Here is a 12,500-nt window from a genome sequence, read left to right on the forward strand (position 1 = left end):
AGGTCGGACACCAATAGGGTAAGTTGAGAGAAAATGGTTCCACGTTCCCATTCACAGTGGTATTTCCCTTGTGCCATAATTAACCATGTAGAGAGTTTTGATGCAGTCAACCACTTAAGTGAAAAGTAAGAGCATAGGAAACATACATTTAGATTGCTCTTTATACTTTTGGCTGCCGTTTATGTAGTTTTTAAAGAAATGAGGGAAAAAAGAGGCTGCCTTCTCCTTCATCTAATCTTCCTCCTCCTCCTCCTCTTCTTTCTCCTCCTCCTCCTCTTCCTCCTCCTCCTCCTCCTCCTCCTCCTCCTCTTCTTCTTCCTCTTCCTCCTCCTCCTCCTCCTCCTCCTCCTCCTCCTCCTCCTCCTCCTCCTTCCCCATCTCCTCCTCCTCTTCCCCTGTCTCCTCCTCTTCCCCTGTCTCCTCCTCCTCCTCCTCCTCCTCTCGTCTCCTCCTCCTCCCTCGTCTCCTCTTCCTCCTCTCGTCTCCTCTTCCTCCTCTCGTCTCCTCTTCCTCCTCCCCTGTCTCCTCCTCCTCCTCCCCTGTCCCCTCCTTCTCCTCCCCTGTCCCCTCCTCCTCCTCCCCCTTCTCCTCCTCCTCCTCCCACCTTCTCCTCCTCCTCCTCCCCTGTCTCCTCCTCCTCCTCCTCCTCCCCCGTCTCCTCCTCCTCCTCCTCCTCCGTCTCCTCCTCATCCTTCCCCGTCTCCTCCTCCTCCTCCCCCGTCTCCTCCTCCTCCTCCCCCGTCTCCTCCTCCTCCTCCCCCGTCTCCTCCTCCTCCTCCCCCCTCTCCTCCTCCTCCTCCCCCGTCTCCTCCTCCTCCTCCCCCGTCTCCTCCTCCTCCTCTCCTCCCCCGTCTCCTCCTCCTCCTCTCCTCCCCTGTCTCTTCCTTCTTCTCCTCCTCCTCCTCTTCCTCCTCCTCCCCCCTCCTCCCCCCTCCTCCCCCCTCCTCCCTCTCCTCCTCCCCTCTCCCTCCCCTCCCCCTCCCTGTCCCCCTCATTCCTCTCCTTCCGCTCCTCCCTCTCCTCCTTATCTTCCTTCTCCCCTTCCTCCCTATGTTCCTTATCCTTCTTCTTCTTTTCCTTCTTTTTCTCCACCTTCTCCACCACCTCCTCCTCCTCCTCCTCCTCCTCCTCCTCCTCCTCCTCCTCCTCCTCCTCCTCCTCCCACCCCTCCTCCTCCCATTCCTCCTCCTCCTATTACTCCTCCTCCTATTCCTCCTCCTCCCATTCCTCCTCCCATTCCTCCTCTTCCTCCTTTTCCTCCTTCTCCTCCTCTTCCTTCTCCTCCTCCTTCTCCTCCTCCCACCCCTCCTCCTTTCATTCCTCCTCCTCCCATTCCTCTTCCTCCTCTTCCTAGTTTTATGCATTATAGTTTTGGAAAATGGGTTGCCTAAATGAATAGGACCACTGATGCACTGCTTGCCCACTAAAGCACAAATGTCTTGGCGAGGTCAAAGATCTTGAAATTTTTCTCTATAAGTGGGTCGTTTACGAGTGGTCTAGGGTGGCCGTCTTGCATTTACTTGCAACGGTGGGGAGGGATCGAATCCCGATTTGAGAGGTTATAAATATTTTTGTTAGCAGCTATCTTTGAAAGCAGTGAATACATTTTGACTTGATTTTGAGCTATCTAGATAAAACTAAGTTTATACCAATACAAATAATAGAGTCTAGATATCCTAAAACAACAAACTCTCTTTACCCACCCTCGTAGGAGAAGACCCGGTTCCTTAGGGAGCAGCTAGCAGAGCCTGATTACTCCTCCACCCTCCAACATCTTACCTCCCCCCTCCACCCCAGCCACTCCTTAGGGCGTCTGAGGATCTCTGAGTGCAAGGTCCTAGACTCAGCCCGTCGCCCCTTTTGCCTGGTGTGGGATAACCCTGATCCAATGGCTCCTCACTACTGGCTCTCCCATGCCATCATCTTTAAGAGTGGGGATGGTAGGTGGCTCTTCATATTATGTGTTTGTGTGTCTGTGTCTCTTGTTTCTCTGTGTATGTGTGTATATATGAATGAGTGATTTGATATAATAGAATGAAAATAAATAAAATGTCAAGTTTTCAGACTTCTGATAGACTTCAATAATGAATTGTAAAACCAATCCTTTTCCCCATAGAACTGAGAAAAAATATTTAACTGATTTTTTCCTCTATTCTTTTCTCACAATCTATGAACATCAATATCCCAACAACTGATAAAAGAGATTCCAACCCTGGCAGATCTGCGGCAGGACATGCTCACCCTACAGGCCATTGGCATCATGTCACACCTGTGGAACTTAGAGGGGCTGGACTTGGGCATGACCCCTTACTCCTGCCTGAGCACAGGGAAGCAGGTGGGCCTCATTGAGATGGTGCGTAATGCCAAGACAGTCTACAGCATTCAGCGGAGTTCTAAGCTGGGGGCCATCCAGGTGGACTCCTCCCAGCTCTTCAAGTGGATCAGAGATAAGAACAAGGGACTCAGGTGAGAGGGGACGGGACATGGATGTGGGAGGTGGTAGAGGGTTAGTAGGAAGGGGAGAATGTGGAGGAGGTAAAGAAAGGTAGAGGATGGGGGGAAGAATGAGATTAGATAATGATGATTTGATACAGGTAGAAAAAAGATTAAGAGGAGGAGGATAGGGAAAAGGAGAGCTTGTCTTTTGGCATTAAAGTAAAGAAGTGATGTTTTTTGATAGAGAAATCCTCAGTCCTCTGATTTTCAAAATAACATCACCATAATCCTATCTCCCCAAACAGGCTCGACCAAGCCATTGACAACTTCACACGCTCTTGTGCTGGGTACTGTGTTGCTACCTTTGTCCTAGGCATTGGGGACAGACATCCAGACAACATCATGGTCAATCAGGATGGCCAGGTAGGCATGTTTTTAGTCTTAGTTGCCTTGAATGTATAGGTAAAATTTATTATGTTTTCACCAATAACTGATTTATAGTGATTAACTGCTTTCTTTGTGTGTCATACTCATGACAGAGACAATGAATATGTTATTAGGAATATCAAGCTTTCAAGTAAATGTTGCATATTTATTAATGTTATCATTTTTGCTAAGAGAGTTTGTGTATATTTTTAATAACAGTTTTGATACCATAATTGAATATGATAATGATAACTACATGCAAAGTATACATCTTAATAATCATTAAAATCATTACTTTTAGAGAACCCACTAAAAATAAATGTACCAATACTGCCTGCAAGTTCCCCATAATTTTTATTTTGTCCTATTTCCATTTGTAAGATGATTAGAATAAATAAATAAAGGAAACAAGAGAAAAATGGAAAACTTGCTCATCTTCAATGTATATCCATAATATCTAGGCTATTTCCATCTGCAAAATTTCTGTGAAAGAAAAGAAAATAATCAATAGATAGACTTATAAATATCAGTCTGACTTACCATATCCACAAACAGATTTTCCACATTGACTTTGGTCATATTCTGGGGAACTTCAAGAAGAAGTTTGGAATCAACAGGGAACGAGTCCCTTTTGTCCTAACCCAAGACTTCCTGCGCGTGATTGCCAAGGGGGAAGAGAACCCAAAGGAGAGCCAGGAGTTCCAGAGGTGTGGATAAATTGCAGATTTTATTATTTGTTATTGTTGTTGAAGTTGTTGTGTCTTGTTATCTTTTGTGTCCTTCTAAACAGAATATCTCTTAAATAGATCTCTCTTTATTAACTGTGTATTCTTCAACAGGTTCCAGGTGCTGTGTGGAAAGGCGTATCTGGCACTGCGTAAACACTATCGCCTCATTGTAAACCTCTTCATGTTGTTGCTGCCTGCAGGAATGTCAGAGCTACAAGTATGTGGGATTTGTTTAATCTTGTATGGTGTTTGTATTGTGCTTGTATGGATATATGAATGTTTTGCATTATTGTAATGAAGATGATAGAAAATTTGTTTTGAAAATTGACAATCTAATCATTATTATTTTTATTTTTGTTGTGTTTTTTTATTATTATCATTAGTATTGTTGACATTATTATTAGTGTTATAATTGTCATAATGATGATGATGATGATGATGATGATGATGATGATGATGATGACAATATCATTATTATTAATAATGTAATTGATATTGTAATTCATAGTTTTAATCAGAATAATGATTATAATGATGATGATAATAATACTAATAAAAGTGTTATAGATGGTATTAATGATAGTAATAATGATAATGATTGTAATAGTGAGAATAATAATGATGATAAAATTATGAATAATAGTGACTGATAATGGTGATAAAATTATGAATAATAGTGACAGTGATAATGATGATGATGATGATGATGATAATAATAATAATAATAATAATAATAATAATAATAATAATAATAATAATAATAATAATAATAATAATAGTAATAATAATAATGATAATAATAATAATAATAATAATAATAATAATAATAATAATAATAATAATAATAATAATAATAATAATATTGGTGATAATAACAATAATGCTGATAATAACAATAATGCTGATAATAATAATAATAATGATGATAATGATGATAATAATAATGATGATAATGATAATGATTATAATAATAATATGATAATGATAATGATAATAATGATAATAGTGATGATAATGACAATAATAATGATAATGATAATGATGATTTTGATAATAGAGATAATTATAATAGTCATGTTAATAAACATAGCATTATTGTCATCATTGTTATTATTACTATGTTATAGCATTGTATATTTTATTATTATTTATTTTTTTTATTATTATTATTATTATTATTATTTTTTATTATTATTATTATTATTATTATTATTATTATTATTATTATTATTGTTGTTGTTGTTGTTGTTGTTGTTGTTGTTGTTGTTGTTGTTGTTGTTGTTATTATCATTACTAGCACCATTTTCATCATCATCATTGTTATTATTGTTTATATTTTTATTATTAGTAGTAGTAGTACTCGTACTAGCTGTACTACTAGTACTACTACTTGAACTAGTATAGTACTAGTGCTAGTATTACTACTACTACTACTACTACTACTAGTATTATTAGTATTACGAGTACTAGTACAACTATAATTACTGGTATTACTACTAGTACTAGTAATACTACTATTAATAATAGCACTATTATTACTACTACTAATACTAGGACTAGTATGACTACTATTACTAGTACTGCTGCTAGTATTAGTATTACTACTAATACTACTATTACTACTAGTACTAGTCTTATTACTACTAGTACTCTATTGGTAGTACTAGTACTAGTGCTACTATTACTATTACAACTAGTACTGTTACTACTATTACTAGTACTAGTGTTACTACTAGTACTAGTACCACTATAATTACTATTACTATTGCTATTACTACTACTACTACTACTACTATTATTAGTTCTACAGGTGCTACTACTAGTACTATTACTAGTACTACAGCTGGTACTACTACTAGTTCTACTACTAGCACTACTATTACCAACACTATTACCACCACCATTACCACCACCACAGACATGGTAAATCATCTTTTAATTTTTTTTTTTTTTTTCTATTATCCCAGAGCCAGGACGAGGTCGCCTACCTGCGTAAAACACTGGCTGTGGAGGCCACAGAAGAGGAAGCCCTGCAGTACTTCCAGAACCAGTTCAGTGAGGCATATGATGGTGCCTGGACCACCAAAATAGACTGGTTCTTCCATTATGTCAAGCACAGGTAGACCAGTCTGCTTACCCTTCATCCCCACTTCTTTTTCCTCCTCCCACCCAACTTCCGACAACCCGCTTTTCTGGTCTCGTGATGAGGAAGTTTGCTTCACTGACTTGATAGGCAAAAATATAGTGGTTTGTCATTTTGTCAACTGTATTTGCAGCTGCAGTGAGAGGAAGGTCAGCAATCCCACTTTGACGGTATCACGCTGTGGACCTTTGAGCTTACCAAATATGTAGTAATTAGAGTTTTATTTTTTAAACTTGATTCAAGGTGTAATTTTTTTTTCTCTTTTTTGCACATGTACATATATATTTTTTTATGGACTGGGTAGGTTTACCCATATTGCATTTGGTCCTTTTTATTTTATATTATTATTCTTTCTCCTCCTTTATAGGTTAAGTATCAACAGTCATTTCAAATAAGACATGACTATAAAAAAAAAAAATCATTTAATATGTAAACAATTCCAGTGCTCTTCTTGCACTTGTCACTATGACTGTTTTATTGGAGAGAATTTTGACAGTGATCTAGCCATCTCTTTTGACTGCAGCCTTAGTAAATCTAATATCCATTTTGTAAAAGAAAAATAGGTGTTAAAAGTTTCTGGTTGACCCAGTGAAGAAAAAAGAGACGAAAAAGAGCTAAGATCCACTCACCACTAATGAAGACAGGTCAGATACTGTAGATCTTAGGTTGCAAGCTTAAAGTGATGCTTGTTTCTTTTATTACCTTTTTTATAGAGACAGAAAGGGTCCTGTTCTATGAGGGAATAAATCTTGAAGAACTTATAAACTTCATTTAAAAGGATCTATGGAAAGGTCATGGGCCTTATTCATATAAAGGGAATCAGATAGATAACATTCCACAATTTTTTTCTCCCATTGTAGATGTGTTATTGTATGTCTTTTTGTTTGTTCCTTTATTTTTTTCTGAGAAAGAAATGCAAAAGAGGTTACTAACTTTTAGGGATAATTGTTTAGATTCAAGAATGACTTTTATCTAGTAGTGAGGGTATGAACACATTTTCACTTCACAATTTGAGCTGTTTCTTCTTGAAGGAAGCAGGCTGACTTACTGATCCATCCTTTTTCTTCCTGCACTTTGCATCTATTTCCCTGTCATATTCTATCCATCTTATTCTCAACCCGCTCTCTTTCCCACTTCATAATCTCTTCTTAGCATATAGCATGTGGTGCTCTAATGTACTCAGTGATGTGATTGGTTCTCTTCTACTTTACTCCTTGCCATCTTGTCCTCTTTGGCTTGCATTAGAAAAAAAATGAGGATAATGATATAAGAAAAAAACAAGAGGAAAAACTGATGACTGAAGATTGTGATGATTAGGAAGAGAACGCTTTAGGAATCTTAGAATGTGTAAAGAAAGATGTTTATAAGGAAATGTGAGTGTGGATTGTGGCCTTAAATCAGGATGCCCATATTTTCTTGGTCTCTTTTGGGTTTTCATTTGATCCGTTTCATCTGAATATGCATTGTAGCTTTTAAGATAACAAGGAAGGAAGCATTTGAAAAAAAGGAATGCAAATTGTGGCCTTACTAAATTAGTTTTATATTCATTATGCTGAAATTATAAGATTAACATTAACCATTGTTTATTTTGTTGTGATGAATTTATGCAAATTTGTAGCTAAATGTGTGTTTACTTTTACAAATTTGCCAATTTTACCTAAAATTTTTATTATACGGAGCTAAAAAGAAGAAAGTTAGGTATACTCAGAATCTCCATATTTCAATGATAGAAAAGGTGACTTCATAGAATGTAAAGAATGAGAATGTGACTTCCTTCAGGGTAAATTAAGACTCCGAAGCATTCAAATCTTTCAGTAGTTCAGAAATGTAACTGGTGTGTTTTTATCATTATTCTTAGTATATTTATCTCTTACATTTTTTTTTTTTCTTTTTTTTTTTAGTTTTCTTTTTCCTTTCTTCCCTTTTCTCTTGTCCTTTACCTTTTTATTCTTCTCCACTGTTTTTGTGGTGCACCCCTTATTACTTGGCTTTTTTGTGGTCATCATTTTCTTTTGATTTGGGTCATTTGTTACTGTAAAAAGATAGATAACTAGAAAGGTTGTGATTAGTATGTTTTTCTTTTTTTTAATTACTTTATTGAAGTTTGTTAAGAACAGGATTATATGTGTCTTGATTGATTTCAAAAAGTTTGTTCTGAAGACCTGATGTGTACAAAATTTTATTCTCATACTTCTTAAGAAACCCTGGCTGCTGTAGTGTCTGAATTTATGTGTTGTTTTATTTTATCTCTACTCTTCTTTTTGTTTATTTTAATAGAAATTATGTTTGAACAAGTTGTATTTTTCTGCTGACACAGGTTTGTGTACAAATTTTCTTATAAACAAACTTGATAAATTGGAAAAAAATACAGATTAGTGGAGTACTCTGTACAACTTCTGAACCATGTTCATATAAGTTTTAAGAAAAGAAATTCATAATGATGGTTTCTTGTTTTTTGGCTGATTTGGAAAAGTTTGTTTGAGGAGTTAGCCAGAATGTATTGACAAAGGTTGTGCAGACTGCAGGAATGGTATTGATGCTCTGTATGCTAAAGTTGATACCATTTACACTTGGTAGGCCTATTAAAATAGATATTTATTTATGCATCAGTATCTTTTAGTTTTTTTTTTCTTTTGTGCTTATTTTGTAATACTTAGAATAACGTTTGTCGAGGTGTGACCTCTGATAACTTGTATAACTCCCTTTTAGCCTCTTTTCCTGTAATTGCCTGATTACAATTTTCTTTCCTATTTCCTTTCCTCTATTAGTTTATCTTTCTTCTTTTGTCCTCTCCAGCCCCTCTCTCCATGCAACTAGTACTATTCCATTAAGAAAAGAAAGAAGAGGGAAACCAGAAGAATGTATCTTTTCTTTGCAAAAATATGTTTTATTATTGTATCAAATACATAGTACATGCCCTTTAATAAATTATATGCTGCATGATTATATTGCAGAAGTAATATAATATACAAAAAAGTCAGCAATTCAAACAGAGAAACATGTAGTATTGTGTAAGAAATAACAAGGATTATGATGATTATAATATTAATCATAATATTGATAATGCAGTTTACCTCAGATTTCAAGGATGTTATTGACAAACCACACACAGCTGCATCTTTGTTCATTTCTGCTTGGAAAAGAACATATAAGCAGTTCTTTTGCATGCTTTTAGAACAGTTCTAGTAGATAAGGCATATATATGAACATTAGTGCTTTTTTCTTCTGATGTTTGGTCCATCCTAGCGTAGGGGAAATTTGGTCACATTGGAGGTTAGTTTTGTTTGTTAGTGGTAGGTCACCTTTCTTAGGTTTCCCTTCAGTCACACTGGCAAGGCAAGTGTTGAAAAGTGTGTTACTTAGATAGGCACTGTAGTCTTAGTCAGGGCTAGTGCGTAACATGACTTTTTTTTTCTACTTAGGGCATTATTGCTTTTCAGCACGAAGAAAGAATGTTGGAAAATTAGATAGCTTACCAGGTTTGAGAGCAGTGTTGAAATACATATAGTTTATTATATGTTGTGAATGTTGATTGGTGATATTTCGAGGAACCAAATAGGAGTTATGATTAATGAATATCTGAGTGGGGGAGGGAGAAAATTAATTTTAAAAAGATGATAAAAATGGATTGATGATTTACTCATAGTATTTTGTATTGAAGGTTCTAAAAATGTTGTTGGTGAAATAGAAAACCAAGTTCTGAATCTTTATCGTAATATGATTCAGGATTTCCAGCTTGGACAAGGCAGGGTATTTTGAAACTGTAGTGGATGTGTTAGTGCATTTTAATACTTTTGTAACTTTTCCACTGTTATACAATGATGACTTTACAGTTAATTGCACTGACATTTTGTGTCTAGCTGTCTTCCTCTTTACATTTTTTCCTCTTTTCATTCTTTTTCTTTTCCTTTTTTCTTCTTCCTTTTACTCCTCTTCTGTTCTTGTCCTCCTCCTTCTTATGCAATTTGGAAGTATCTTAAGACTAGTCATTCAAGCACACTAACATCCAACCTTATGCTCTTTGTCTTTTATTTTTCATCTCTTTCCAATAGGTAGTTTTAGAAAGCTAGACGTTTATGGCTTGACTTTGAATTATGCAAAAAGGTCAAATAAGGTCAAATGTTCATAAATATTCACAGATCTAGGTGTATGTAATGATCTTGTTTTCATTTATTTTTATTGTCATTTATTTGTTATTTTCCAAGGTCACTTATTGGTATTATTGTGTGATGAAACATTTGTACAAAAATGGAGTTGGTCTCTTACAATTTTCTTTATGGTTTTAATGTTTTGTGCAGGTCAGTCACCTCCATCTTTCCATTATATACAAAAAGAGTCTAGTCTATACTTTTTGCATTGACTTTTATTCAATAAATCACCCCCAAAAGATTGTTTTCTTAGCCTCCAAAATGTAATCTTAACATTTTTTATGTACTTTATTAGAATATGCATATGTGTGTGTGTGTATATATATATATATATATATATATATATATATATATATATATATATATATATATATATATATGTATGTATGTATGTATGTATGTATGTATGTATGTATGTATGTGTGTGTGTATGTGTGTATGTATGTATGTATGTATGTATACATGTGTATTAATATATAATATATATATACACCTTTTTACAATTGCAATTGAATAATTTCAATTTTGGTTTCAACACCTTCGAATCAAGTCAACAATATACACTTGATAAATAACAATTTTTGTTTTCCGTTCAACAATCATCCAAAACCTTTTAACAATCGTTCAACACGTGACAATCTTAACTTGCTTTCAACAGTCGATTCATTCTCCACTGACAATTCACTAATACTTCAACATTTTATAAAACTAAATAACAATCTTTAAAACATTGTAACTATGCCAGAAACAATTTGTTTGTGCTTTTCATAGATCGCAACATAATTAATATAAGTTTTTCTAATGCGAACCGGATCACCGAATCGAGATTGCGTACATATACACAAAATTCTTCACCTACGAGTGTGCAGATCCTCCCTTACACAGTTGAACACAGTTACACAGTTGATATGAGTACATCATTCCTTGAAAATACCTCCACCAACATGCCATGGGGGCACCGAATAGCGAGTGCTACAGATTGCGAGCGCATTATCGAGGCTTGCAGAGCAGAACAAGATTTCCTCTTGCAGCAGCTCCAGGAGTTAATCGTACCACAGCAGACTCCTTAATGCCAGCGTGAAAACAGGGATGAAGCGGCTGACGCAGGAGGCAGACGCAAAGTCATCGACAATGAACCTTTGGATCTCATTGTGATGGTGCTTGAAGCGAACAATATGATGACTTTGAGAGAGATAGAGGTGGTCATGGAAATATTTCTTCCAAAACCACATTTTAGTTAAGTAACGCTTTCGCGTTATTTGGAGGGCAAGCTGATTTCTCAAAGGATGTCCCGTGACGCCCCAGCAGAAAGAAACTTTCCAGCAGGAAAAGAGGCCGGCACGCACTGGTCTGCAACAACAACTGATATACATTGATGAAACAGGTATGTAATTCTGTAACCATTTTATTAATTGTAGTACGTAATGAACTCCGTTTCTATATTTCCATCAGCCTATGACCAGTTCTGCTTTAAGAGAAAAGTATCAAGACATTTTTCGAACTAAATTATCCCTTCTGCTAAGTTTGTTTTATCTCTCACTGTCCTTTATGTAGGGGCTGAAATTTTAGTAGGGTCTTTGTTGTTGTGCTTTTGCCCTTGTCATATTCTCGGATTATTTGGGAAGCGTACTTATGCACTATGTATTAATATTTATCTCAATGCACAGTAAAACCTCCGCATATCAGCGTTCAATTACATTACAACATGGCAATAACACACACCAGCGTTCAAATTTCAGGGTTCAGTCTCTGGACCAAGAGGACTTACGGCAGGGCAAGACGTGGGGCGCCTGTGCATCGCGCCGTTGGAGGACAGCGTGGTGGAAACACGACAGTGATTGCTGCGATATCTGACCAGTGCGGAATCCTCTATCACGAAATCCACTTTGGTTCAGTGACGAAGGAGGTAGTCATTGATTTCATTGCATCACTTTCTGCAATAATTGGAGACGCAAGACGCACACTTGTTCTAGTCAACGCTCCAGTTCACAACGGTATCGCAGCAGTCTACCCAGAATTAGATTTTTAATTTCTCCCTCCGTAGTCTCCTTGCTTGAACCCACAGGAAACCGTTTCTCGGTGTTTAAAACCCACTTGAAGCAGGACCTCCACCGCGAAGCTCCTCGGTGCAACGCAGCCCGCGCCAGGCAGCAAGGAGTGACTTTCACTTTGCTGAGGGAGAACATTTTACATGAGGGCGTGAAATTCGCTATTCCTAATGTCAGTTAACATATTGTGTTGTAGAACTACAACCATGCCAACACATATTTGGTTCAGTGTATTGAGCGTCGAGACATATATTAAATTGGTACACAGTACGTCTACAGTATACTGCCTTACTGCTTGCTACACTTGGAAACATCTGCCACCAAAAACGTTCTAAACATTCGTGAGTTCTTTCTACTTGACAGGTTTAACATTCGTGAAGCAAAGGAGGAAGAAAAGTCAACTGGGTGTTAATATGACACCCTCCACCACGTGCCTCGCCTCCACCACGTGCTTCGCCTCCACCACGTGCTTTGCCTCCACCACGTGCCTCGCCTCCACCACGTGCCTCGCCTCCACCACGTGCTTCGCCTCCACCACGTGCCTCGCCTCCACCACGTGCCTCGCCTCCAC

At 37.1% G+C, this 12,500-nt stretch overlaps 2 protein-coding genes across 2 annotated transcripts in view; both read left to right on the plus strand.

The window, feature by feature from the left end:
- LOC113818252 (phosphatidylinositol 4,5-bisphosphate 3-kinase catalytic subunit alpha isoform) overlaps positions 1 to 7,307 on the plus strand; it is a 21,807-nt gene extending 14,500 nt beyond the window's left edge. Inside the window, 7 exon segments of the mRNA XM_070130508.1 lie at positions 1 to 18; positions 1,712 to 1,940; positions 2,220 to 2,466; positions 2,742 to 2,859; positions 3,418 to 3,569; positions 3,702 to 3,807; positions 5,558 to 7,307. The exon segment at positions 1 to 18 is cut by the window's left edge and continues 148 nt beyond it. Of these exon segments, the coding sequence (XP_069986609.1) occupies positions 1 to 18; positions 1,712 to 1,940; positions 2,220 to 2,466; positions 2,742 to 2,859; positions 3,418 to 3,569; positions 3,702 to 3,807; positions 5,558 to 5,713 (1,026 nt within the window). The 3' untranslated portion in view covers positions 5,714 to 7,307.
- Positions 7,308 to 10,654: 3,347 nt separating this feature from the next.
- On the plus strand, positions 10,655 to 12,329 carry LOC138864199 (uncharacterized). The gene is given in 4 exon segments (XM_070130509.1): positions 10,655 to 11,217; positions 11,219 to 11,265; positions 11,621 to 11,950; positions 11,953 to 12,329. Coding segments are annotated over 4 exon segments (1,038 nt in total). The 5' UTR covers positions 10,655 to 10,789; the 3' UTR covers positions 12,186 to 12,329.
- The last annotated feature ends 171 nt before the right edge of the window (positions 12,330 to 12,500 follow it).

The sequence above is a fragment of the Penaeus vannamei genome, chromosome 15 (assembly GCF_042767895.1).
Source record: "Penaeus vannamei isolate JL-2024 chromosome 15, ASM4276789v1, whole genome shotgun sequence".
Classification (NCBI taxonomy): domain Eukaryota; kingdom Metazoa; phylum Arthropoda; class Malacostraca; order Decapoda; family Penaeidae; genus Penaeus; species Penaeus vannamei.